Consider the following 26920-nt stretch of genomic DNA (forward strand, 5'->3'; position numbering starts at 1 on the left):
CCTCTAGTAAATAATAATAGTGCTTTACTAGTAAATCAGTAGGAAGAAATGCATGATTGTGAGATAAAAGGATCTTTTTGGGCCCTAGCCAGTTTTCTCAGTGGTTAGAGCATTGGCCCTCGGACTGAAGGGTTGTGGTTCGATTCCGGTCAAGGGCAGGTACCTCGGTTGCAGGCTCAATCCCTGGCCCTGGGGAAGGCAACCAATCAATGTGTGTCTCTCACATCCATGTCTCTCTCTCTCTCTCTCTGTCTCTACCCTTCCCTTTCACTCTCTCTAAAAAAAGAAAAAAAAAGTCAATGGAAAAAAATATCCTTGGGCAAGAAGTAAAACAACAACAACAACAATTTTAAAAAAGATATTTTTGGGGAAAAATAACCTGAAACTCCTCACTCTATCACTTATTCGCTTCTCCACACTGCCGATGGTCGGAGGCTCTTCTAACTCATGTGACAGAGGTGGCACGTGACACACCTGTGGCCCGTAAGACATGAGCTTGAGCTTCGGGAGGAAGCTTTGGTTTCGTGACACAAGGCGCCCCAAGTCTTCTTCCTGCCTGGGAGCAGGAGGCACGCGGAGGAGCGCGGGAGGACAGAGACGATGAAGCCAAGGTCTATAAGGGCACCACTGAGCTAGTCTGGACTCGGTGAGTGGGGGGCCTCCTTCTCTTATTTGTTATCCAATTGAGTACCAACTGCTTCTAGTGGAGTGTTTTATAATCTTGGAAAGAAAAACACTATCTGAAATGTCAAGAAACCCCCAAATCCATAAAGGAAAATGCTGATTCATCTAACCTAACAACTGTTTAAAACTTATAAACAAATAAACAAACATATATATACATTTAAAAGGCAAATGACAGAACAGGGAATATCTGAGACACACACACAAGGCTAATTGACATAGAGAGGACTCGTATAAACAAAACCAAAACCAAACACACTTCAGTGGCCAAGTCGGCTCTTGGTGACGTAGCCCCGGGAGTTACCCAGCAGCACTCTGCCTCCCCGTGCCCCGCTCTGTTAGCTGAGGCTGTCCTAAGCCCCCCAGCTTCAAGGACAGAGGCCCTCGCCCCCACCTGTGAGTTAGAAGAGCCTCCGACCATCAGCAGGCGTATTTGAAACCCACTGCAAGCCGTAAGTATGGATTCTAGCACTTCCTCTCCCAGGAATTTAGTCTACAGGAGCAAGCAAAGTTGTGTATAAAAGACAAATGTAAAGAATGTTCACTTTAGCATTACTTTTAACGACCTGTCTCACAGTCTCAGCGTGCCTCCGATTCACCAGGAGGCCTTATTAAAACAGAGGTTGCTCAGAGTTTCCGACTCAAGAGGTGTTGGTGGGAAGGGCTGGGGGATCTGCATTTTTAGAAAGTTTCTAGGAGATGCTCATCCTGCTGCTGAGGAACAGACTCTGACAGCCAGTGATTTGTAACATGACTGTCTCAAATTCTATTCCTGTACGTGTTTTTCTATTTCATGCAGCAAAGTTGATCCAAATCTATCACAATGGCACAGGGAGAAATCCCTGGCCTTGTGACAACCTGGCAAACATATTCTAGGTGACATTTTTGATGAGGAGAAAACTCTTTGGGCAACTACACTGTAAGTTCATATCTTCTAACCTCAGCCCAGAATTGCTAGTGAGATTAATATGGAATTTGACACGGTAGGGGGGGAAGGGGACCTTACAATTACTCTACTCCTCCCAGCCGAGGTATACTCACGGCTAATGTCACTGCCTCATCCCTCTCCCCTGTGCCCCAGGCTGTCACAGCCCTGGAACTTGTCAGTAACTTGACAGGCGGACAACACTAGAAGTAGCAAAGTAGTAACTTTTCTAGCTGCTAACCATTTTTATCCTAGGAAGCCAGAATTTTCCTTAAACTGGCATCCTGCCATGAGTTGAGGGCATTTCGTGTCTCATTATAATACTTGCTCTTTATTGCTGCTGTTACTTGCTTCTACTCTATTTCTATAAACTACACTGCAGCTTAGAGTGGTCTAGGGCCGTGGTCAGCAAACTGTGGCTCGCGAGCCACATGCGGCTCTTTGGCCCCTTGAGTGTGGCTCTTCCACAAAATACCACGGCCTGGGCGAGTCTATTTTGAAGAACTGGCATTAGAAGTTAAGTTTAAAAAATTTGGCTCTCAAAAGAAATTTCAATCGTTGTACTGTTGATATTTGGCTCTGTTGACTAGTGAGTTTGCCGACCACTGGTCTAGGGGGAAGGACCTGGGGTTGAGCCTCAAGTCATCTGAGTAATATTACTTGCCATCAAGTGCTGATATAATTCACTTCCTTAGCCCAAACTTCTCCCACTGCTCCCTAACTGATTTATAGCCTCCTTCCCTCATCCCAATTTACTTTCCCAGCCTTATTGACCTAGTTCTCCTAACAGGAAGTCTTGGGTTTCTCCAAATATCTACGGTGCAGTCCACCCTTATTCTTTTTTGTTGTTGTTGTTAATCCTCACCTGAGGATACTTTTTTCATTGATTTTTTAGAGACAGTGGAAGGGAAGGAAGGGGAGAGAAGAAAGAGAGAAACATCCATGTGAGAGAGAGACATCCATTGGTTGTCTCCTGCACATGCCCCAGCTGGGGCCAGAGATCAAACCTGCAACTCAGGTATATGCCCTTGACCTGGAATATAATCTAAAACACTTTATTGTGGGGGCCACTGCACTAACCACTGAGAACACCAGCCAGGGCATATTATATATACCCTTATCCTATGTAATAAAAGGCTAATATGCAAATCAACCGAACGGCAGAACAACTGGTCACTATGACACACACTGACCACCAGGGAACAGATGCTCAATGCAGGAGCTGCCCCCTGGTGGTCAGTGCGCTCCCACAGGGGGAGCGCAGCTCAGCCACAAGCCAGGCTCCTGGCTAGTGAGTGCAGCGGCTGTGGTGGGAGCCTCTCCCGCACAGCAGCGCTAAGGATGCCCAACTGACAGCTTAGGAGCGGGCCTAAGCTGTCAGTCGGACATCCCCTGAGGGCTCCTGGACTGCGAGAGGGTGTAGGCCAGGCTGAGGGATCATCCCCCCCGCCAGTGCACAAATTTCATGCACTGGGCCTCTAGTTTTTATATAAATTCTATTTCCTCTCCTTAAAGTTCTTCCCCACCCCATCCCTTCCTTATGAATTGCAATCCACACTTGAAACAAGGCACACTGCTTCCTCTGGGAGGGCCTAAGGCATTTAGGAAGGCCACTGAGCTCCTCTGTAAACCCCGCCTTGCTTACATCATCGGCCCTGACTACAATTATTTGTGAGGGCTCTTATCTCCTGTCATAGTGTCAGCTCAAGGACTGAGACCACGTCCAGTTCAACCGCGAACCTCACAGCCCACGCAGCACGATGCTGTGTAGGAGCTCGGAGTCACAGGACCTGGGCCTGCAGAAATGCAAATGCCCTTTCACACTAATGACTGGATGTGTCGTTACGGAATGAATGTCCAACATTCAAACTCGGGACATAAATCCTGAAACCAAACCACATCAGTTCCCAGCACAGGTTTTAAATAATACGCCAGTAAAGCGCGCGTTCCTTACTTTGAGCTGCAGCCGCACCCTGGCCAAAAAGAACTGCCAACAGTTTTCTCTGGAGTCCACCATGCCCAGACCACGAACTTCACCGCGGATTCCAGAAATAATCTTGTCCACATCTTCATCGCTGAAGAGATCGGGGATGTCTCCTGCCCCCAAAGAAGTAAGAAGTTACTGAAAGATCCTCACCATTTAAATGTTAGGTATGATTTTTTTAATGATCAAAATGATTTACAATACACGGTTCAGCTTAAATGACAAAGTCCGACTGTGAAAATCAGAAATGCCATTTTCTTCCTTTTGCATTTACAAGACACACGACACACTAAACGTGTACACGTAGGAACAACATTTACTCCACTGAAGGCCGCTCCAAGCACCTCACCTCCGTGAGCACACTGAGAAAGCGGTGCACCTCAAATCAGTTAGGTTTATAGGCTTCTCCCCAAAGGCTGCCCCGGCATCTCGAAGACAGATGATCTCTCTTTAAAGTTCACCGGAACTACAGACCATTTGTCACTGGGGAAGATCTTTCAAGAAAGGTGTTGGTTTAATCACCTGATGCCAGCAAGTCATTAATCAGCACGAGGAAGCTCTCATCTAGAACCTGGGCATCTGTCAGCAGGAACACAGTGGGCATGTTCTTGGCTCCGGTTCGGATGAACAAATTGGCCAGATCTACCTGTAAGGAAAGGAGGCCATCACTCATGTTTTGTTAAAATGCTGACGCGACGTAGGGAGTCTGCGTGCGAGCGCTGGGAAGGACTGAGTGACTCTCAGAGGAGAGCTGCCTGGGGTACGCGCCATCTGTTTACATACTCTGTCCTCTCTGGGACCTGCTATGGGGGCAAACAGCATGACATCACCTCCAGGCCTGGCATGAGTGTGCGGGTGTCACGTCTGTGGCTTTAATGGTGCAGAGGGATGAAAGCAGGCTGCTGCTGAAGGGCTCCATTCTGGGGGAGTGGACGTGAATTCGGTGATGCCTCAGTCGGGCCATCCAGTGTAGGGACATTTCTGCTCATTTCGATGACAACCCTCTAGTTCATTGAAAACACTTTTGTTTGACTATTTTGTTTTGTTTAGTAATATTGAAAGCATGTGCTTTGGGGTTTTATGTTTTAAAACAGCATTTACCACAAACTCTAAGTACTATTTTGTAGGTATGGTGTGATTAAAAAGTCAAATTTTAAAAACACATGCATTTCTTGAGTGTGTTTCCATGGAATTTTATTGTCATGATCTTCACCAAAGTGGAAAGAACCCATTTGTACTTATAAAGGCGGAATAAAAAAGCTAAAGTTTAAAGACAGGTGAGTTTCTTGAATGTATTTCCATTGCATTTTAGTGTCATAACCTTATTATCCCACGTGGAAGGAATCCCTGTGCACTTACAGAGGCGGTACCTTTGCCCTCCTTCACACAGGAATAGTAACCGTGCTGAATATCAGGTGTGGTCAATGCAAAGGAAGCAAGTAATTAATAAAATATTTTCTGAGCCTGGTCTATAGGCTTAGATACCTATAACCATCCATAGACATGTACTATGCCTAGATTTGACCATGAAGGAGAAAAAGCCAAAGGGATTAAATCCTCTAGAGGGATTTCCCTCCCCCTCTGCGGGGTGGGGAGGCCTTAGCCAAATCTGGGAGTCAGAGCTGTCGAGGGGAGGAGGCCCACCACTCTCACTCACCCGGAGTTCTTGGACCCCAAAGCCTTGGGTCAGGGTGATCTGGAAGACCTCCAGGCTGCACATGTGGGCCGCCAGCCGGGACAGGCTCTGCTTGCCGCTGCCGCCCACTCCGATGAGGAGGGCGTAGCCCTGAGGCGTCCGGAGGATTCGGCTGATGCGACACCTGGTGAGAAAAAGTGCACCCACGGGAAACCTGGGACTAGGGCTGTTTCACTTTTTAGGTAAATATTTAGACACTAAATTCCAATTTTCCTTTCCATCTTTCAGTTCTTATTCTTCTGTTTTCCCATCAAAGATGCTGCCTGTGCCTGCCCTCGCAATGTTCGCCTAACAAACCGTCCTCTGCTAATAGCATCCTGGACTCTATTACTGCTTAAGCACACTCCTCCAAAACTCAAGAACACACATACCGGTCTTTGATCAATGCCTCGGATTTGATTAGCAGATACGATCCCACACTTCCCACCAGCATCCACGCGTGACAACGTCAAAGGGAGAATGTCTTTGTGCCAGAAACCTTTGCGGTAGATTTACTTTGGAAAGAATGGATTTGTTTAGACCACCAATACTCGCACAAGCGATTTACTTCACGCAGGTTAAGCAATCTCCTCTTTCATATGATCCTTACTTCTTTAACACCAAAGCTTTCCCCGGGCCTCAAACACTCTAGAAAATTTGCTAAAATCCTTCAGAATCACCAAATTAGATTTCCAGCAAGGCCAGCTAATCCCTTTGCCCTACATTATTGAAGAGATTCTGAATGCTGAAGCTGTTGATATTATTGCTACATTTAAAAACAGGAATAAGTTGGCTTCACCATGATCTAAATATGGGTTTGGTTGAAGAAAGACATCATAATTATATTGTAGATACTAAGAAAAATAACAAACAAAATATAAACATATGGATACCAAATGCAAAAAACACACCCAAAACTGGACACCATGGTGCTAGCTCGAGGTTTCTTTTCTGAAATGAACGGAAACTTCAGGCCTGAATGGTCCAACAGATGGTTTTTTACAGAGCGCTGCTTGAAAAAATTAAACTGGGTTGGGGTCACTTAGACTAGGACCAGCACGCAAGAGCATTGACTGAAAACCTTCACTAATTGAAAGGATGGGTTTTTTACAAGCTCAGCCAACCCTTGGATTTTACTTAATGTGACCACACAACAAAACCACCTTGGGAAAGCAGTAAAACTGCTCTGACACGAGTGAAACCCCAAGTTACAAAGAGGGTTTTCATGTTATTTCAATGTACACTTGCAGGTTTTGTACCTCACAAGACTCTCTAAGCAGCCACGGCCCTTTCTACCACACCCGAGGACACACTCTGAAGACATCTCTGACTCACGAAGTCAGCTTGGAGCTCAGATTCCCTGATCAAAGAAACAGCCTTCCATTTCAGGCCCCTGAGGACTCCCTGTTGAAGGGTTACATGGAAGACTCCCACAGCGTCCCTCTCGCCTGAGCCCCCTCTCTCCTGAGCCAAGGCATTCAGATAGTCGGTGTAGACCTGCCCCACCAGACACAGGCTTACTAGTAAGTAATTCAGTTACCATCATGGTCATAGATTCTAACTAAAACTGGGTAGTCAGGGTATTACAACTGCAAAGGGATCAATAAAACTATCAATACTTAGCATGCTTATAATGTGGAGGCCTCAAAATTTTTCTTAGGCACTGTGGGCTAAGCATTTTAAAGAGTAACTCTTTTCAAAAACTGAATTCCCCACATGTTTTGGTCTGTTTGGATGTCCTTCCTCACATACTTCCTTCTTTCTTGACTTACTTTTAATCGTGATTTCATTATTTTAATCTTTGCCCAAGTACCACTTATTAAAAAGACCAGTGTTATTAACTGAATGGTGTCCCTCCAACTCATATATTAAAATTGTACCTCAGAACATAAGCTTATATGGAAACGGGGTCATTCCAGAAGTAATTGGTTCAGATGATGTCATTCTAGAGTATGGTGGGCCCCTTATCCAATACAACCGGTGTCCTTATGAAAGGGAATTTGGGCAGAGACACACGGAGGGAGAATGCCACCTGAGGAATGGAGTTAAGCCAAGGAGCTACCAGAAGCTAGGAGGGAATTCTGGCCCTTCTGACACTTTGATTTCACATTCTTTGCCTCCAGAACTGTGAGATAATAAACATTTACTTTTCTAAACCACCCGGTGTGCGGCATTTTGTTACAGCAGCTCCAGCAAACTAATGCAGCCAGTGAGACATAAATGTGACTAGGAGAACAGCATTGGCCGAAAAGTGCAATCGATGGAATCCCACACAGCAGCAGCCAGGACAAGCTGCTCAGACAATTCAATACATCACGTCATTCCCATGCTAAATATCTGTCCGAAAGCGTCTCACTGAACTTAGAGTAAAATCAAAACATCTTCCTCTGGTTACGAGGAAGCACCCTGCAGAAGTGAGGCCCAAACCTGCCTCTCCAGCCTGGTCATATATGCACATACTGTTCCCCTCGCTTTCCTGCAGTCATAACCCTCTTTCTGTTTCTGAACCTTCAGCCCTGGGCCCACAAGAAATTTGCCTTCTCCCAGAATGTTTCTTCCTCCACATCTGTCCATGCCTAGCTCTTGCTTATCGTGTTGATCTCACCTTAAATGTCACCTCCTCACATAGATACCCAGTTCCTCTTTGGGAATCCGCATATTTTATTTCTCAGAATCAACCCATCCTGTTTCTCAGTGTGACACATCACTTTCTGACACTTTTCTGCTTGTTTGTTCATGTCCTTATACATGTCCATCTGAATCGCTAAAATGTAAGCGCACCTGGAGAACGGACTGGACTGTTTGCTGCTCCATCCCAGCACCTATGACAATATCTAACCACAGGGGCTCTGCAGATGGTCCTATACTCAGTGCACTGCACGAGGTGCCCAGTCCAGGAGGTGAGCGAGAGCCTTGTCGGCCAAGCTCTAGACCAGGACACAGGCCTTTTCCTAATGGCCCGCCAAGAAAACATGCTCTTCCCCTTTTTTCCTAATTTGCACAAACACACTGAACAGACTGGCAATGTTCCTGTTGAGCACGCAGTCGCTACTCCCTACACATGTTTAATCTGTGAAAATCCGTTTACATCCATCCTGTCTCTGCCACTTAGGGACTTTATGACTTTGAAGGAGTCACCGGTCTTCTTCCTTGTTAATATTTTACCTAACAGGAAAATTACGTTGAAATTATGGCTGTGATGACACTTCAGAAAGAAGTGGACCATGTAAGACATTATTAAGATAGTGACAGTTTATGAAGACACTACAGTTTTCTATTGTGTGGGAAACAACAGATAAGAACTGATAGCTCAGAGTGCTCAGGACGACCTACTGAAACACAATGACTATGGTTACTTTCACTTTGTACAAAAAGCATCGTGACGAGTCAACTCACACGTGGTGCATGGCATCTTCAAATAAGACGAGGTGCATGGCAGCGTTCAGTTCATTGTAGTTGTCCAACGTCTCTGTGAGAAGCGCCTTCAGCCCCTCCCAGTCCTTCACTGGCAGGTAGCATGGCTCTCCCCCACCACTGGTGAAGTGGCAATAGATGAGGGGCTGCTGAAGCAGGACATGGATGTCTACACCCTGCAGGAGGAGGAAGAGAAAATAAGGTCATGCCAACCATCCAGAATGATCCATCTGGAGACGGTGTGGTCTAGCAAGGGAAAAGCGTGCAGATCAAGCCATGGGTAAGTGGATGGAATGTTCCCACGCACAGAACGATTGTATTCCAGAATCACAGCTGGTTGAGCAAGGCAAGCGTTTACACAACTTATTCCCATCCATAGCCAACACCAGAGCGAACTGTGACCTCTGACATTTATCCACTTACTTCAAAATATTTACAGGCAGTTTCCAGCAATTTTTTCTGAAACAAATCACAATCCTTTGTGTCTATCAGTTTGTCTCCATAAACACGAGAAGATTCATGAAGCCACAGGCGTATTAAATCGTTTGAACCCTTTAGACATTCAGGAGATGCAAGTAAAATCCCCTATAAGGCAAAATTTTAAAAAATTAAAAATGCAGAGGTGATGATATTCCAAGATAATATTTTCCTTTAAGATTGTCTTTAATGACTTTAGCCAGTTATTGAGTTAAAAAAAAACATTATAATAGTACATATATATTAGTAGTTTCACTCTATGATAAGCAACATTTTGAAAATTTACCATCTTATACTCATTTTTAGGAATGTAACTAAGACTGTATTTCAAGAGCTAGCCCAGGAACTAAATACTGCATCTGAGTACTTATGCCTATAAAGTCCTCCAACAAACCCGCCATACTTACTTCCCAGAGAAGTGGATGATATAAAAAGAATACATAAATAGCCGAGTGTTAAACTAAGTTCTACAACTGGACACCATGAACATTACTAGAATCATTCCTCCACCTGAGATGCATCACAGAGAGCCATCCAGGTACCTGGAAGATGCTCGACAGGTCTCTCATGTTAAAGAGGTAGTGGAATCTAACAGCCGTGGGTAAGAAGTGATGTGCCATCATCGCATGGACCGCGATTGCTGCCTGTATCAGTGTGGGGCCGCTCCTGAGAACTGATGGACCAAACGCTTGCTGCCGGAAGTGGAAACTAAGGATTTGGCTGTAGATGGTGTTTAGAGCATCCAAGGATGGAAAGTTGAATGCAAACACTGTGAAATGTCTCTGGAAAGAAAAACACGTAAGAGAGTTGGAAAAAATAGGGATTATAATGGTACCAGTACATTTCCCCCGCCCCCCCCCAAAAAAAAAGCCTTCTTTTTGTCACTTCTTTCTGCATCCACGCCCACTGCCATTTAACTTTGGAGTGCCGTCCACTCTGACAGCCAAGAGGATGAACTGGAAGTGACCGTGTGACAGTTACTGTCACAGGCTTGTTAAGGTTCTACCTTGGTCCTGAGTTCTATACCCCTGCTAGTGGGTGAGAGACCCATGAAGCAGAGCCACATGTCCCAATAACTCCAGCCAGAGTCGCCAGACATTAGCTGACAAACAGTAACTCCCAGACACGTGAATGAGCCCAACCAAGAACATCGGTCACCTCGCTGACTCCCGCTGACTTTAGGTAAGTGAGTAAGCAACATTGACTGCTGTATTCTGTTGTTACATGTACGTTGTTGTTGATGATGGTGGTGATTATTATGAAAAAGCTTATGTGCACACAAAAAACTGCACATAAATATTTATAACAGTATATTCATACTTGCCAAAATGTGGCAACAACCAAGGTGCCCTTCCATAGGTGATTGGATAGACAAACTGTGGCACATCCCTACAATGATTATGATTCAGTGATAAAAAAGAAAGAAATAAGCCGCCAAGCCATGGAGGAACCATAAATGCATATTTAAGCTAAGTGAAAGAAGCTAATCTGACAAGGCTACATACTATATGATTCCAACTGTAGGACATTTTGGGAGAGGTGAAACTATGAAGACCCTATAAAAGGATCAAGTGGTTGCTAGGGATTTGTGTGGAGGTATGGAGGGAGGTGGGGTGGGAGATGAATAAGAGGAGCACAGGGGCGTTTTAGGACAGTGAAACTATTATGTACTAGAGGCCCGGTGCACAAAATTCGTGCACAGATAGGGTTCCTAAGCCTGGCCGGTGATCAGGGCTGATCGGGGCCTTCCAGCTGCTGGCCAGGGCCTCCCTTCCCCGGCTGCCAGCAGCCGCCCGGGGCCTTCCTTCATTCCGCGTCACCCCCTGGTGGTCAGTGCACGTCATAGTGAACGATCAAACTCCAGAGGGGACAATTTACATATTAGGCTTTTATATATATAGAAGATAGATAGAGGATGATACTTCAATGGTGGACACCTATTATTATTCATTTGCCAAAACACATGGAATGTACAACACAAAGAATGAACTCTGGTATGAACTTGATTTCAGATCATAATTTATCAGTACTGGCTCAACATCTGTGACAAATGCAGCATACTCACACAGATGTTTCCAGGAGGGTAAAAGGAGGCCGGGAGCGAGGAACTCTACTTTCAATTAAGCTGCTGAGACAGTTTATGAACCTAAAACTGCCCTAAGAAATAAAGTCTACTAATTTTTAAAAAAGCTTACATGGTTAACCAAATGTCCAGTAGTTGCCCTTACTTGTACTCAAAAGCACCAAGAATGAAGACCCACACTGTCTGAGTGTGATATTTAGGGGCCATGTGACAGAGAGCAGGACCTAACTCCCTACCTGGAGTCTGGGGTTGATTGTGAAACTGCCCACCGTCGGGTTCATGCAGGCCACGTACTGACAGTTGTGGATTTCTTTAAGCATCACCTTCTGTCTATCATACCTGAGAGACAGAAAACAGAACCTTCAATCTAAAAACTAGAGACGACAGCCCAACAAAACCCACCAGTTCAGACAAGACTTCATCACCAATTGTCTCCTCTGATCTTTACCATCGCTCTGTGATGTTGAGCTTGCTAGCATTATCTCAGGGACATGAAAACAAACTCCCGGAAAACTGAAGGTGACACAGCTCCTTTGATGGCGGAATCCACATATGGAGCCGAATCAATACAGGCTGTTGCTGCTTATTGATTCTCAGGTGACTCTATTTCTGGTTAGAAATACCCAAGGTGAGGCTGGGGATCTCCCTCGAGTTAATGGGGGTACGGGGAGTGTCTCAGACTGCAGCACCAAATATTACCAGATGGTTACATCCCGCAGAACAAGGCCATGCTTCTCTAAGCTATTTAGTGTGAATTAATGTATTAAAGAATTTTATGCATAAGCCAGACAGCTTATGTTGCTAGAATACTTTTCAGTTCAATTCTTCCCAAGATACAAAGGGAATCTATTCCGCTTAAGATGATGAAAAGACGATGCAAAGTAAAACCCAAAAGGTATCGCAGGAAATGCTCCTCCTCGGAAGAGGAAGACATTAGGGTATTCCATTTGCAAACGTTTTTCCATAGTAACAATAATGAGATTTCAGTAGAGAATAAAACCCAGAGAATCATTTACCAGTGCCCGTAATCAATGTGCTGCCGAATCAGAGTGTGGGGCTGAACGGTGCCATATGAGTCCACTTCGGGCATATTCATGTCGTCGATAAAGTAAACCAATTTTTTATTTCCTCCCGGGCCATAGTTGCGACCAGCTTTTTTCTCTAGAGGTTTCTCAAGAATTCCTGAAACCAATATACAATTCTGTCCAATCAGGTAAGAGGTAATTTTCTGGCCTTAGTGCTTTTTTATTTTTTCTCATTTCTGTCCATTTCAATGCCTCTTTGGCTTCAAATATCACCTCTCTGCAGGCTAATACCAGAGCTGTGCCTCTGGTCACCTCCTTCTATATCACGTTCTCCTGCCAACCTCCCTCCTGTAGCCAGAACTCATCCGGCCTGTTCATTCCTGGACAGTCAATGTCTACAGCCTGATGTCACACAGGGTGCCGCAGACAATGCCATTGCTGATCTGGGAACCTTCCTGCACCCACTCTAGTGCATGGCCCAGCCTCGTCTCTCAGTCCTTCTCTATTACCCTTACAAAGGAGCATCCCACACCTCTCTCAGGCCATTGGAGTGCAGAAGTACAAGAGGCTATTGCATGAAGACACTCCGCTGTGTATACATCCAGTTATACTTCTTCATGTGCCTGTATGACTTTGTGTCAATATATTTGAGAGGAAAGTATGGGTGTAGGAAATCCCGAAGAGTGTGTGCCTGGGATGTGGTATCTAATTATTTGTCAAGTCTCCAAACACAGAAACCACATTCAGGGCAACTCAGCAGGTTTTAATAAACAACTGAACAGTGAGTTTTGCTGTCCCCTCCCCCAGTATAACCCCATTAATATTCTGAAGCAAGTGACAGACCTACCAATATCAGTCCTTTATACTACTTCTCCTCTACTTCCAAGTCTCTGCTTGCCTTTCCAACTTAGAACGCCCCAAATCTGTGTGGTTCTTTTGATTACATTGACACATGTATTCAACAGTTTAAATTTCTTCTTATAGTTTTCCTAAGATTTAATTAACAGCTCATGGCCTGTCATTTCATCAACACAATTTGAGAGATTTTTCTCCTAAATCAATCTCTTACTTGAAAAGGTAACCAGAGCATTGCTCCTTGGGTACACACCCTCAGAATGGTCAGGCCCCATAAATTGACTAAAGGAAACCCAACAGTTTAGAGGTAAAGCAATGAACATGACTGATGGAATGCTGTCCTCAGAGTAATAACCCCAACAAAGCCATGAGTGATCTGAAAAGCCAACATCACAATATCTGAACAAAGTAGATTTACCCAGAATGGTGATAAGGAAAAATTCCTCTGAGGCCTAAGAAAACGTCTAAAGCCTAGAGAAAGAAAGCCACCATCTCTCAGGGTTGCCTGTCACAGCCCTGACCATTTCTGATCTCTTGTCCCCGGAATGTAGACAAGAGGAACACTTACTCTGCAGAGCTGCAGACGTTGTGTGGTAGTTGAAAGGCACACGGGACACCACGTAATCCTCAGAGAGACTCGCCAGCATGTCCCCTACGAAGACCGTTTTTCCCACTCCGGCATACCCTACCAGCATTAGCGGTTGTCCTTTCTCAAGCAACAACTCCATGAAATATCTGAGACGAGTTGTCTCTGATGTGTGAACCAGAACTCTCTGCAGGGAAAAGACAGAATGAGAGAGAGGTCAGAGAAAGACACTCCAAAATGTTAAATCTGAACCACCATCGTCACTTTAGAATTGAGGACCAATGAATTCTTAGTTCACGTTAACCCCAGTGGGAGAGATCCCACCTACTTTTTGTCTTGAATTGTCAGAGTTCTGACATCATTGCTTAAGAGAGCAATGGGGAAGGGCCATAGCATAAGCAACGGACGTATATTTTCCAATGGAAGTACTAGAACCCAAGGCTCTCCATTATAGAATTGCCTAGCCTCCACCCAACCCTGTGTTAGACATACAAGGGAATACAGTAAACGTTTCAGAGACCGTCCACCACCCGTTAGTTGCTGACAAAACATGTGAAAAGGCAAGCCATACGGAAGTGAAAATTGGTAGCAGTGCTTTGGCGCAGTAAGGTTAAGTGACAAAATAACCATACACAATCCACACGCAAGGAGTGAAGTGTTGGGGGCGACAGTTTGGGGGAAACAGTGGCAGAATTACGACTGAAAAATAACTGGACGTAAGAGAAACGCAGAACAGTTTATGAAGAGAAACAACAAGAAAGAGAGTTCTATTTAGGTTTGTCTGCTGCTGTGTGAATTTGAAACTCAAGTTGAGGTGATTAAACATTCATTTTATGGCTTTGGGGGGGGGAGGGTTAAAGAAAAGAAGTTAAATATAAAAGTGCTATCTAAAAATTTTACTATAAGGTCAGAAACAAGAATCCACTGAACTACAGAAATATGCCTCCAATTTTTAACAGAAGTCACAAGTTTCTAGGAAAATATAGAGAAAGCTGTTACTACGGAAATAAGTTGAAATTTTTATAAAGAGGTTGCAGAAATATAATAGCCACTTCACTGTTTCTATAACGGCGACGCTTCCCCCTCAGCAAATATAGATAGGGTGAGCATGCCTACATTCCGCACCCTACCTGCAGAGGGACGTCTGGGTCCATAGTAAATGTGGGGATTTTGTCCGTCCAAGGCAAAAACTTATTAGTATTGTGGTCCAGGTAATAATCGAAGATTGTTCCCTGAGATGGAAACTTCACTGCTTTCATCTCTTTGTGCCACCACCGACTGAATTCAGCTTGATGACCAGAAAGCTAAAGAGAACAAGAGGAATCCTTATTGCCGACTTACAGGTAGTTCTTCACACACACAAGGCCCCTCCAAATCCTGCGAGCACACAGTGTTTGCAGAGTACAGAGTCTTATACCAATGGGACTGAGTAACTGACCCAAGGAAAAGAAATAACTACAAGTAAGTTATGAAGAGTGATACTATCCAAGGCAGAAAGCCGTAACTGCTATATATCCATCAGGTACAAATTTTCTGGAATAATTATTAACTTAAAAAGCAAGGTCAGGTTAGGTCAGTGGTCGGCAAACTCATTAGTCAACAGAGCCAAATATCAACAGCACAACGACTGAAATTTCTTTTGAGAGCCAAATTTTTTAAAACTTAAACTTTTTCTAATGCCACTTCTTCAAAATAGTCTCGCCCAGGCCGTGGTATTTTGTGGAAGAGCCACACTCAAGGGGCCAAAGAGCCACAGTTTGCCGACCACGGGGTTAGGTGAACTTTAAATTGCCCCCAGGTTATTCAACTGAACGAGGAGGAGCTACTTTACATGTTACCATGCTACCTACCCTAAGGCAGTGGTTATCAAACATTGGTGCCGATCTCTGTAAAGAGATGATGAAGTATTCACATCAACTGATGGTCAATGAGAAAATGAAGAACAAAGGAGCACTTTATAAAATTGGTAAACATGGTGGTCGCAGAGGTTAAGCCGATGAATGCAGAAATAAATAAGTTAGACATCTCGAAAGTGAAGATTGATGCAAGTGATAATAACAGGGTGTATCTATTTTAACTGGACGCTCAGAGCAGCCATTGTTGAGGACAGGCACAGATTCGGGAGATGCTGTTCCGGGCAGCAGGAAGAGGTCGGCATGTGCAAAGAGCTTGTGGTTTGAAAGAATCCGTTGTGCTCAAGACACTGGCTAGTGCAGCTGGGGGGAAGGGAGTGGCAGAGGGAGGCGGAGGGAGGGGCAGGCAGGGCCAGATCCAAAGGCCTCATACACAGTATTAAAAATTTTAACTTCATCTTAAAAGAAATGGAAATCCAAATTGGTAGTTCCAAAATAGTCACAGGATGTAAAGTATAGCATAGGGAATATAGTCAATAATACTGCAATAACTATGTATGGTACCAGGTGGATACTGGAAATATCAGGGGGGACACTGTGTCAAGTATATAATTGTCTAAGCACTATGCTATACACCTGAAACCAATACAAACTAATATTAAAAGTAAACTATAATTGAAATTTTTTAAAAAGGGGGGGAAAGCAATAGAAACTCAAGTGTTAATTCTAGAGTATATCATATAATTCAGTTCACATTTTAAAAAGTCACTCTGGCTGCCAAGTGGATAATGGATTATGGGCAAGCACAGAAGCAGAAAGACCAGTGACAAGGTTACTTCAGAAGCCAAGTGAGAAATGATGATGGCAGTTGCTGGGAGCCCGGGGAGAGCTGAGGTCAGACCTATTTTGGAAGTTGTCTGCTATGGCCGGGGTTAAGAACAGGAGTCCCGAGTCCTTCTACTGTAGTCTGAACCTCGGGTATTAGTTAGCTGTGTGGCCTCAAGCAGGCTAACTTGTCTAAGTTTCTGTTTCTCTTTGCAAAAGAAGAAAGAGGACAGCTGTACCTGTACATACAGGTTTGTCTTCTAAGTGTCAATGAAATAGCTTATTAGAAGCCCTAAGCACATGCCTTGCAGAAAGCAGGCACTCCCAATTTGTTGAACTAGTAAGTGGCTATCCTGAGAGTATTTCTGTGTCTGCTTCATTCATGTTTCCAACTTCACAGCCTCTCTTTTGAATGCTTCATGGTTAGATCCCTTTGGAAAATTTAAAGATGATGATGATGATGATGACTAATAAGGAAGGAAGTGTCTGGGATAGAATGATGACCATTGTGGTGCCAGCTTCTAGCTTGAAGGCTGCCACATTTGGGAATTGGAAAGATTTCTGAGAGAGGACCATCTGGGAGGAAGGTGAGCTGCAGGGTCTGCAGTCCAAAGATCTCAGCTGTCAACAGCCTACTCATGCCATTTCCCCTGGGCTCCCAGTTTTGGGAAAAGGAAAACACTGTAGAAAGCACTGATAAACACCCATGGGGCGCTGGGGAGAGGGAGAAAGTCTCCATGAGGCCTCCATGCAGAAGAAACCCACAGCCATTATAAATTGTGTTTTTGAGAAAAACCATGTGAAATCATACACCGCCAATTCTTAAAACTCTCACTCAAAGCCAAGGGCTGTTCTTCTTTAAAGAGCACTTGGAGATTACAGAAGGAAATGTGGCTTCTGAGAGGGTCAGAATAAGACCTAGGAGGCCAAGTGAATATCCAAGTTATTTATAGATTTGATTTGTGGTAATCTAGTGAGGAGAAGCAGAACTGGGCCACAGGTGATAGCAACCATGTGTGTTATGGCCTACAGCGAATAAACCAACAGAAATACGGGTCACTCTTTGGCTGTGACGCCTTCCGACTGAAACTCCCTGTTTACATCTGCAAACATTTGGGGAAGCCTGGAAGATGTGTGCCCTCTATTTTTAATGCCAAGATTCAGGGGCACCTATTGAAGTCCAAGCTAAGCCCAGGACAATCTCAATATGTTATGCTCTTGAATGAAGGCCACAGGGATGGAGAAGAGGGGACAGACTCAACAGCTATGTTGTAACTGACACTGAAAGGATCTGGTGACCCTCAGACATACGAGTAAGGAAGAGTAATGTCTCCCAGGTTTTACACTGGAGGGGCTGGGAGGAATGCTGGGAGTCGCTTAGGGAAAGAAAGAACCAAGAGGAAGAGCCAATGCGGGGGTGGGGCAGGTGGAGAGCTGTCTCGGGCATGTGGCATGGCTCCAGGGTCAGGTGCACTCAGCCTTGAGCTTCGAAGGGCGATCTGGTGGGAGGCTATGGATCTGGCTTTGTCAGCCAAGGTCAGAATCATCAGCCTGGATGAGTTCGCCTGGACAGCGTCCCGGCTTAGGGGAGAGCGGGCAAGTAGGACAGACGTATGTCATGTAATGAGAGCACAGGGGTCCCACGTGATAACAATCCCTCCCAAGGAAAGCTGGCTCTGCCAGCCAGCTGTAAACACACCTGGTCTTGCAGCAGGGTGCCTCCGAAGGCCCAGACACAAGCGAAGACGAAATAGACTTCGTACACTTCTTTGGGGCTGTCGGAAGGTACATTTTCCGGAGTCAGCAAGCATTCCAGAAGAGCACAAATAGTCTAAAGACCAAGAAACAGCCATTCATTTAGGGCAGCGTATTTGTATTTTCCCAATCGTGGAGTACGTTCACCAGACATTAACAAATCCACGTTATCCTGAAGAGAGTACACGACTGTTCCCAACTCAGTGATTTGTACACTGAGAGACAAGAATGACTGCCTCGTGTTTCTACATCGATGGCGGGAAACCTTTGCCGCTTCCAATCAAACTGATCTTCTAAGTAATGAACTATTAAAAAATTAAATTCTTGAATTATCCAACTAATAATCACTGTAACAAGTGGAAATACATATAAGCAAATAATAATAATAATAATGGGGATACTATATATACATGCTCTCCTTTGATCACACATAGTATTCTACAGCCCTCACTTCCTACCTTCACAGCAGAAACTAAAGACATCTTTTCTTCCCGGGAAGCGTCCCACATCACCAGGGAGGAAGGAATGAAGGTCACGGGTGGGAGGGCTGACTGAACTGCCTCCCTCCTGATGGACATCTAGATACCCCGCTTCCCCCTAGTGCTTCCGCAGCCGTCCTCCCACCTGTTGTCATAAATTTAGAAAGCCGCCTGGCAGCCTCGGCCTGTGGCCTTTTGCCAGACATCAGACTAAATTTAGCCTTGGACGAAGTGCTGTTCAGGAACTTGTTCTCCACACCCTCCAGGGGAACCCCAGTGTGCTCTGCTGGGGTGAAACACACCCCAGGGTCAGGGTATCCGGTCAGTAATGAGGGGGGCGTGGCTGCTGCGAAGGCCGTTCCCATAGGAAATAATAACTAGTAATCACTGTGGTTTTGGCCTAGTTCTCCATAGCACAAAACAGTTGTCATGAATTAGCATCAGCACAGACCCTCCAAACTCTTCACCCCCTGGCCCTGGCTGTGGGAGACAGCAACAGGTTTCTCTCACTTCCATGTGCACAGCAACGCACGCTCTCACACAGCCAGGGAGGCCTGCCTCCCCCCCCCCCCCGCCCCCCGCCCCCAGCCCTGAACGGTGGCGAAAAGCCAGGGTGACGTGGAGCATGGATCCTGGAAATAGTTTGGAGAGGCTTTTAATTCTAATAGGTAAGTGCCTGTTATATTTTTCAATCTTCTCTCTTGATTTTATATTGTGTTATGTTTGCCAATTTAAAATCCTTTTTTTTTTTTCTTGTAGAAGAAAACTCACCAATTTGTTATCAAGAAAAATAATGTACAGCGCGGAGGCTTTGCTATTTCTGAGCGGAAGCCATGTTGGTCTAAGGAACTGTTCCAATGGAAACAAAAAGACTGGAAGGTCTCAACCTTAAGTGATCCTTTGATCTGAACACTCTAATAACTTATTTTTCTATTTTCTCCCAAACACAGTACTTAGAAAATATTTTGAGCTCCGTGTCAGCAACGAATAAAGTCGTACTTCAGTGCAAAATCTGAAAGAGTTAATACACCTTACTGAACTTAAAGCAAAGAAGTTTCGTATGCCAGAAAACATAATACATTCATTTCTTAAAGTAGTCACTTGATGCTATGCTCTTTGATGCCCATTTTTGTTTCAAATCCCTGTCCTTATAACTCATCACAGAAGAGAGACTATTGCATAAAACAGCTAAAAAGGAGCTGAGGAGAAACTGCCATTTCTGCATACTACAAGAGAAGGAAGTGAGAGCAAGAGTCGTATTAATTCCTACCGACCTATTTTCACACTACTCTTGAATGAACAGGTTCACACCACAGAGAATCACACAGATACACAAGCCGACCTGAGAGAGAACACGACCAGGCTTCTTACAAGTATTACACCAGAGGAGGTCCAATTAGGCTGCCCGCATAATTAATTCATTACGAATAAATTCAGACCTGCTTCCAGAAATAAATTACACCTCAGATAATTACCGTTGAAGACTAGCCTTTACTTAATTGGTGTGTGAATTATCCAAAAAAACTCAACTTTCTCTTCTTATTATGCTGGTGACTTTTTCTCATTTAGCTTCAAACAAATTTGGTAACATAGTAAGTTAATGGTAACAAAGTATTTTGAAACCAGTTTTGTTCCTATAAGGCAAAAAAAAAATGGTTTCTAATTATCAATCTTTTGTGAAGTTTTATAGTTATAAAAGGCAGGCGGTCGTTCCTCATGCTGAGACTCAGATCACAGCCTTCAGTTCTGTGTACTGTGAATTATTTCTATTTGCTTCCATGACAACGTATCATATATGTGCCCTTCACGCTTACCAGCCGTCTCACGAGTATTTAAAAAAATTACCCTGGGAATAATGGCCTCTCATCTAGAGTGACCTGCCTTTAGGAATGTTTTGGGGAGGGGAGGGGAGACGAGGAGGAGAGGAGAGGGTGGTAGGTCGGTGGGTGATGACATCCATGGGGTAGAGGCCAGAAGCTTTCTCTTTCTCAGTGGTCAGCATCTTTAATTACATGGATATTTTGCATTAAAAAAAAAAAATACTGAACACCTTCTCCGGGCCAGTTACTTAGAATAGAGAAAAAGGAAATAAGGCCGTTACCACTTTGATCTTCTTATTCTATGCAAATATACTTGGGAGGAATGCATGATTCAATAAAGATATTCAGCATCTGCTATATGCTAGTCACTATGTAAATCTCTGGAGATATAAAACTAAATAAAAGGTGGCTTCAGCTCTCTAGTTCACAATCCTATGAAGGAGGCCACAAACCCAAACAATAATAGAAGGTGACAGATGTGTGACAGGGGTTTGCAAAAAAGCACCGGGGAGCATGGGGGCTAGAGAACGAGGGGTTGGAGAAACCTCAGCTCCAGAAATCTCTCCATCTTCTAGACAGAGCAAACCCTCCTGAGGCCTTGATCGGCCTGCTCCCGCCTCAGGGCTAGGATGGCACACAACGTAACAGAAGACACACCTGCACCAGGCTGCTCTCGGGAATGGAGGTGATGGTTTTGAAGCTCGTCCTCAGCTTATCCAGGCACGCAGGCACGTACTTATCGAAAAGAATCGTTAAATTGGCCTTTTCTGATTGATGCTGCCTTCTGTCGATCCAACTGGCCACGTACCTGAGGAAGAACACAGGGAAGCGTTCACCGAACCCTGGGCTTGGAAAGCAGAACGTCTCCAGCTCAAAAGCGCCCCCTCCACACAGCGCGGTGCAGCACTTCAGGGACAGGTGTAGTGAGCACATTCTATTTCTGAAGCTGCAAATATTTTAAAACGACCCTTTGAAATATTTAGGGGAGGACTGAAACTTCCGCATAGGGTGGGCTGTATCTATGAAAACAGCTTAGGATTTTTCTTGATTAATCTTGGCATCGATTATCTATATATATAAAAGCAAAGTCATTGGAATGATGGAACGGAAAGACCGGTCGCTATGACATGCACTGCTGCGGCCAACCAGCCTGATCGGGGCCTCAATCGGCCCCCACCCACCCCGATCAGGGGCGAGGTCGGCCGGCCAACCTCCCATGTCCCCTCTCCCCCACCGGTGGGCCAGCCAGACCCCACTTGTGCACGAATATGTGCACCAAGCCTCTAGTGTAGTAATAAACAATCAGTTACAAATAAAAAGTTGAAAATTCCATATAAGGCTATTTCAAAGTGCCCCTTTTTCCGCTGGACTAATGGCTGATAATGTGTTTCCAATACCTGGCTCTGAATTGGTATCTGATTCTTGGGTACATGTTTTTTTTTATCTGAAACTTATACAACATTATCAATTTTGACACAGTATCTCTAACTTCTTCATAAAATAATACTTATGAATGAAACGAAGCATGGCTCTGTAGCATCCACAGTAGTCTCTGGGGAGAAACTGTATGATGTTAAGTGAAAAATAACTGCTCAAAAAATTCTCACTCAATGGGAAGCAGCGATAATAAATCCATTCAGCTGCCCGCAGAGAAGTCGTGAGACCACAGCAATTATGACTATACCTTGCTTTAAGCAAGTCCGAGTTCACATTTTCCGTATCAGAAGAAACGAAGGCGAGATGATTAGCTTATAAAAGGCTCCCTTTGATTTTCACACAGTTTCACAATAGGGTTTTATTAAATATTTAACTACCCTTACGCTCTTATTAGATTTATAAAATGTAAACTGTCAAACGCTTTCAGGTCCAAGAGGAATGGTTTTCAGTTGAAGTCCAGGTTCATGATGGTAGCCTGAGAGAGCATATCTGGGTGATGGCGACAGTGGGCACCGCGGGACAAGGAAACAATGGCCAACAGGTGCTAGCTACTGGGACCAAGGCCGGAAGGCCACACCTGCCCTCAGCTGCTCATCCTACTGCACCGGCTGCCAGAGTGGCCTCTGAGTGTCCAGAGCTTATTGTTGATGGGGAAGGGGCGGGGAACCCTTTGCCTGCCAAGGGCCATCTGGATATTTGTCACATCATTCTCGGGCCATACAAAATTCTCAACTTAAAAATTAGCCTTTTGTATGTGGTCAATAGTCTGGGTTGGAATCTGTCGTAGCGGACACAGCAGGAATTCATCAGAGCTCTGAGTGGCCCCTAACAGCCAGCGTCAGGTTCGGTCATTCTCAGTGGCCTGGACAAATGTCAGAAGTTCTAAGCACACTGCTGATCAGCAGTGCATGTCGATTATTTCTGAATCTTCATGTTTACGGGTATACAGTGCCCCAAAATGAAAGGATGGGGGTAGAAGATGACAAGCTCAGCCGATGCAGGGAGAGGATTAGGGAGACAGAGCCGAAAGGATCCTTTCAGCCATGCCAGGGGTGAACTGCGGAATGGTCGTGGCACCTTACGCCTGCAAGGACAAGGTGAAGGACTACCAGCGCCTGGAAGGAAAGAATCTTAGGGAGAGGTCTAAGAGGAGCTGTGACCTGCAGTTGAGGGACACAGCCATCCCGATGTGACCCTGTGGGGCGGGAGCCAGGGGAATAAATAGCCTGACCTCATCTCCTCTCCCGCTCATTTCCTGCCAGGCCCCTCACTGGCCAAAGCAACCAGAGGCCACGGGCCAGGAGCCCATTGGTGTGGCCCACACAGGGCGGCCTGTGGGCACGGAGCTCGGTGGAGGGGCACAGAAGAACCAGACACAGAAGCAGCAGACACGGAAACACGCCAGTCCCAGCACCTGCTCGCTTGCAGAGCTCAGACACTGCCCAGCGCAGTGCGAGTGCTAACGGAGGTGACAGGTGACCACCAGGATGCACCATGGGAACCGAGAGCATGTGAAGAGTAAGCAAGTAGCAAAATCAACTTGTTCTACATCAAAGCATTGCCACGGCTCATGTATGCACATATGTGTACACACAAACACACATATGCTCACTAAGTGATGTGTTTATATCTAAGTGCTCCATAGGAGCTCTTGTTATTTATTCACTTTTTCAACAAATACTGGTTTCTTAACATGTACAAGGTGTGAAGAGGATAATGTCCAACTAAAAATGACAAAGGCACACAGGTGCTAATATAGTTATCTTTAAATGAGTCTAATTATGCAGCTTTAAATTTAATTACTGATACCTTCTTCAAATGATCATATAAATGTTTAGCTCTTTTAAAAACTGAGGTTAAAAAGGGAAATGTTTACAACAACAAACACAACTCGATTTAAAAGTACGTAAAGGACTGAAATAGTCATTTCTCCAAATAAAACATACAGCTGGCCAAAAAGCACATGAAAAGATGCTCAATGTGAGTAATCATTATGAAAATGCAAATCAAAACCGAAATGAGACACCACTTCATTCCCATTAGGATGGCTCCCATAAGAAATAGAGAAAATGACACGTTTCGGTGAGGACATGCGGACAGGGGAGGCTTGCGCACTGTTGGGGATGTAAAATGGTACAGACCCCATGGAAAGAGCATGGAAGCTCTTCTAAAAATAACAGAACTGCCATATGATCTCCTAGTCCCACTTGTGGGTATATATCCAGAACTATTAAAAGAGGGACTCAGAGGGATATCTGTATGCCCTGTTCATAGAAACATTATTTGTAACAGTCAAAGAATAGAAGCAGCCCGGCCCGGTGTGGCTCAGCCATTGAGTGTCGACCCAGGAACCAAGAGGTCACTGATTCCATTCCCAGTCGGGGCATATGCCCAGGTTACAGCTTGATCCCCCAAAGGCCCACGGAATCATTGGGTCTGGCCCTGCCAAGGCATTAGGGGTGAGTTCGTTAAATGTTTGACCAAACAGAGCAGGCTAATTTTTAAGTTGATAATTTTGTATGGCCCGTGAACGATGTTACAAATATCCAGATGGCCCTTGGCAGGAAAAACGTTCCCCACCCCTGTAATGGTTATGGGGTTTCAGTTTGGGAAGACAGAAAGAGTCAAGGAGATGGTCGGTGGTGGTGGTTGTACAACGAAGTGAATGTACTTTAATGCCACTGAACTGTACACTTAAAAAATGGTTAAAATGGTAAATTTTATATTACGTATGTTTTACCACAATCTTAAAAAAAAAAAAAAAGCAGTACTCACGGATTCCAGCCCAAATCTTGTGGGTTCACATACAGAACACCCGCTCTGGAAACAGTGGCCGGGGTCGCTGTCCTTAAATGATGGATCTCAAAGAGCAGCCTCATGGAGGGCGCGAGGGCTACGCGCTCATTGCTGGCCAAGGTCAGCACCTGGACAGAGCAGCACAGCACAAAGGAGGCCCTGTCATTCTGGAGGAAAGCGAAGCTGCCAATTCTCCATCCCAGCACAAAGTGCTTCCCCCGCCGAAGCGCCAAAGGCTATGAGCTCACTGTCCGGAGACAGAAGTACGTACAGTCCGAAAAAAGACCTCAATTAAAGATCTCAGTTCATTCCAGAGGGGAGCTCACTGATCCTTGAGGAACAAACTTACCAATATGGACTTATTGATGCCAGCTTTAAATAACTGTGGTTAATTATGACTAAATGTAAGACATTTGTTCAAAGCGTTGATTATATGACAAAAGCCCAAATACCACAAAAATAAACCATCTTTAGAGTCTGAAATACCACAATTATCAATTTGCTATAGAAACTCATGCAAGTAGAAAGATCTCAGACGTATATTTTATGATAGACAATGTCTTAGTTCAGGAAGCAGTATTACTGTTAATTTAAAGGGGGGGTGACTAATTCTATTCTGTAGTAATTATGAATTATGACTTCTGATTTTTTTCTCCTGATAGACCTGGTGCTGCTTAAGTAGCATCTCACAGACCTATGCCATCACCCTTTGATTTTGCTGGGAATACTGGATTAACCATGGCAAATGGTTAGGAATGCATTTATATTCAGTCGGTAGTCATAGGAACTATTAATTTCCAAATTGTCCCTTACAACCCACACATTCCATCCTTAATCAAAGATAAGATGTAATAATTTATGCCTGGCTCTTTGAAAATGGTAAAGTGTGCATGAGCTAAATTCTTGGATACATATCTCCTTATAAAGATGGTTAAATTTATACAGACAAGAAAAATGTATTCACTTAAATGCTTTACCAGTGAAATAAGAAAATTAGCAGGGAAGTGGCACTTATCAAAAGAGTAACTACATGAAGAACATCAGGCTCGTGATTAAAATCTGGTACTAAAGTCCACAAGTGAATGGAACTCAATAGAGGTGTCATGTTTAAGGTTTAGCACTGAGGTATTACCCACCTTGTTATCATCCATGACAGTATTTAGTGATTCAATCCACATGGGATCAATATCTCCATCCAGGACTATCCATTTTGGTCCATCCTGCATAAGATTTGCTTGTTCTCGCAGAATAGACGAGAAGAGACCTATAAATTAAGAGTGAACAATTTTAACACATATATAATGGAGTTGAGTGCTGTTTATTTCTAAAATAAAACTGTATTTCTTCTAGTGGAAGCTTGTTTATTAAGTAAATAAATTTGCTGCGAATTTGTTGCCTCTCTCTGGAGGGCAGTGTATAATACGTTTTGAGCCATACCTAGGCTGTCTAGACCAAAGGCAAGTTTCATTTCATTTTCCATATAAGAAAAGGAGAGAGAATGACGAGACAGGCTTCTATACACAGAATCACCAAGAAAGTCTTCTCTGAAGTGACATGTGGCCAGACACTTCAATAACGTAAGCGAGGAGGCTGTGCAGACACTTGTAGTGTTGCAGACGGTGGGAACTTCAAGCGTAAAGGCCCCTTGATGGAAAGATGCTTGACATGTTCCAGGAAGAGCATGGAGGCCCAGGTTTATGGCTTATATACCGTAGGTTAAGGGCACTGTGCAGGAAATGAGGTCAGAGATGGGGAAGGAGGATCTCATCCCATAAGAACTGTGTAGGCCATGGATAAAGGTTGGATTCTAAGGATGACGGAACCCACTGGAAATGGCCAGCAGAGAGCTAACATCCTGAAGAGCGCCCTCTGTCTGCTGTATGGAAAATGAACTGCAGGGAGACTGGTTGGACTCAAGTGGTAGCTGCAGAGGAGGAGAAAGTACTGGAATATAATGTGTATTTGAAAGGTAATGCCTGTAGGGTTTGCTGTAAAGTTGAAGGTTGGGTGTGAAAGGGAGAAAAGACTCAAGGATGATGCCAAGGATAGTGCATTTAAACAAATGAGAAGTAATAATAACAGATTTTAACAAAGGGGTCTGTTTGCCTGCAAATGCTTTCAAGGCAAGAAATACACCCCATTGACTTCGTCCCTGGCACCTAGCATAGTACCTGCCTGTAACTCAGTCGGTGTCTTGTATCAGGTACTTTATAGACATTCCCTGAGGCAATCGTGTTGACTTCTTTC

General features: G+C 44.5%; 1 protein-coding gene across 1 annotated transcript in view; it reads right to left on the bottom strand.

The window, feature by feature from the left end:
* The window catches only part of DNAH11 (dynein axonemal heavy chain 11), a 201131-nt gene that overhangs the window by 88488 nt on the left and 85723 nt on the right, over positions 1-26920 (bottom strand). The window contains exons 41-54 of the mRNA XM_079786504.1: positions 25810-25937; positions 24653-24801; positions 21098-21248; positions 18086-18217; positions 14839-15012; positions 13691-13895; positions 12259-12424; positions 11479-11581; positions 9702-9941; positions 9106-9267; positions 8665-8858; positions 5251-5413; positions 4116-4239; positions 3564-3706 (exon numbers count right to left, since the gene is read on the bottom strand). Of these exons, the coding sequence (XP_079642630.1) occupies positions 3564-3706; positions 4116-4239; positions 5251-5413; positions 8665-8858; positions 9106-9267; positions 9702-9941; positions 11479-11581; positions 12259-12424; positions 13691-13895; positions 14839-15012; positions 18086-18217; positions 21098-21248; positions 24653-24801; positions 25810-25937 (2234 nt within the window). The remainder of the gene's footprint in view (positions 1-3563; positions 3707-4115; positions 4240-5250; positions 5414-8664; positions 8859-9105; positions 9268-9701; positions 9942-11478; positions 11582-12258; positions 12425-13690; positions 13896-14838; positions 15013-18085; positions 18218-21097; positions 21249-24652; positions 24802-25809; positions 25938-26920) is intronic.

This window comes from Cnephaeus nilssonii (assembly GCF_951640355.1).
Source record: "Cnephaeus nilssonii genome assembly, chromosome: 12".
Taxonomy (NCBI): domain Eukaryota; kingdom Metazoa; phylum Chordata; class Mammalia; order Chiroptera; family Vespertilionidae; genus Cnephaeus; species Cnephaeus nilssonii.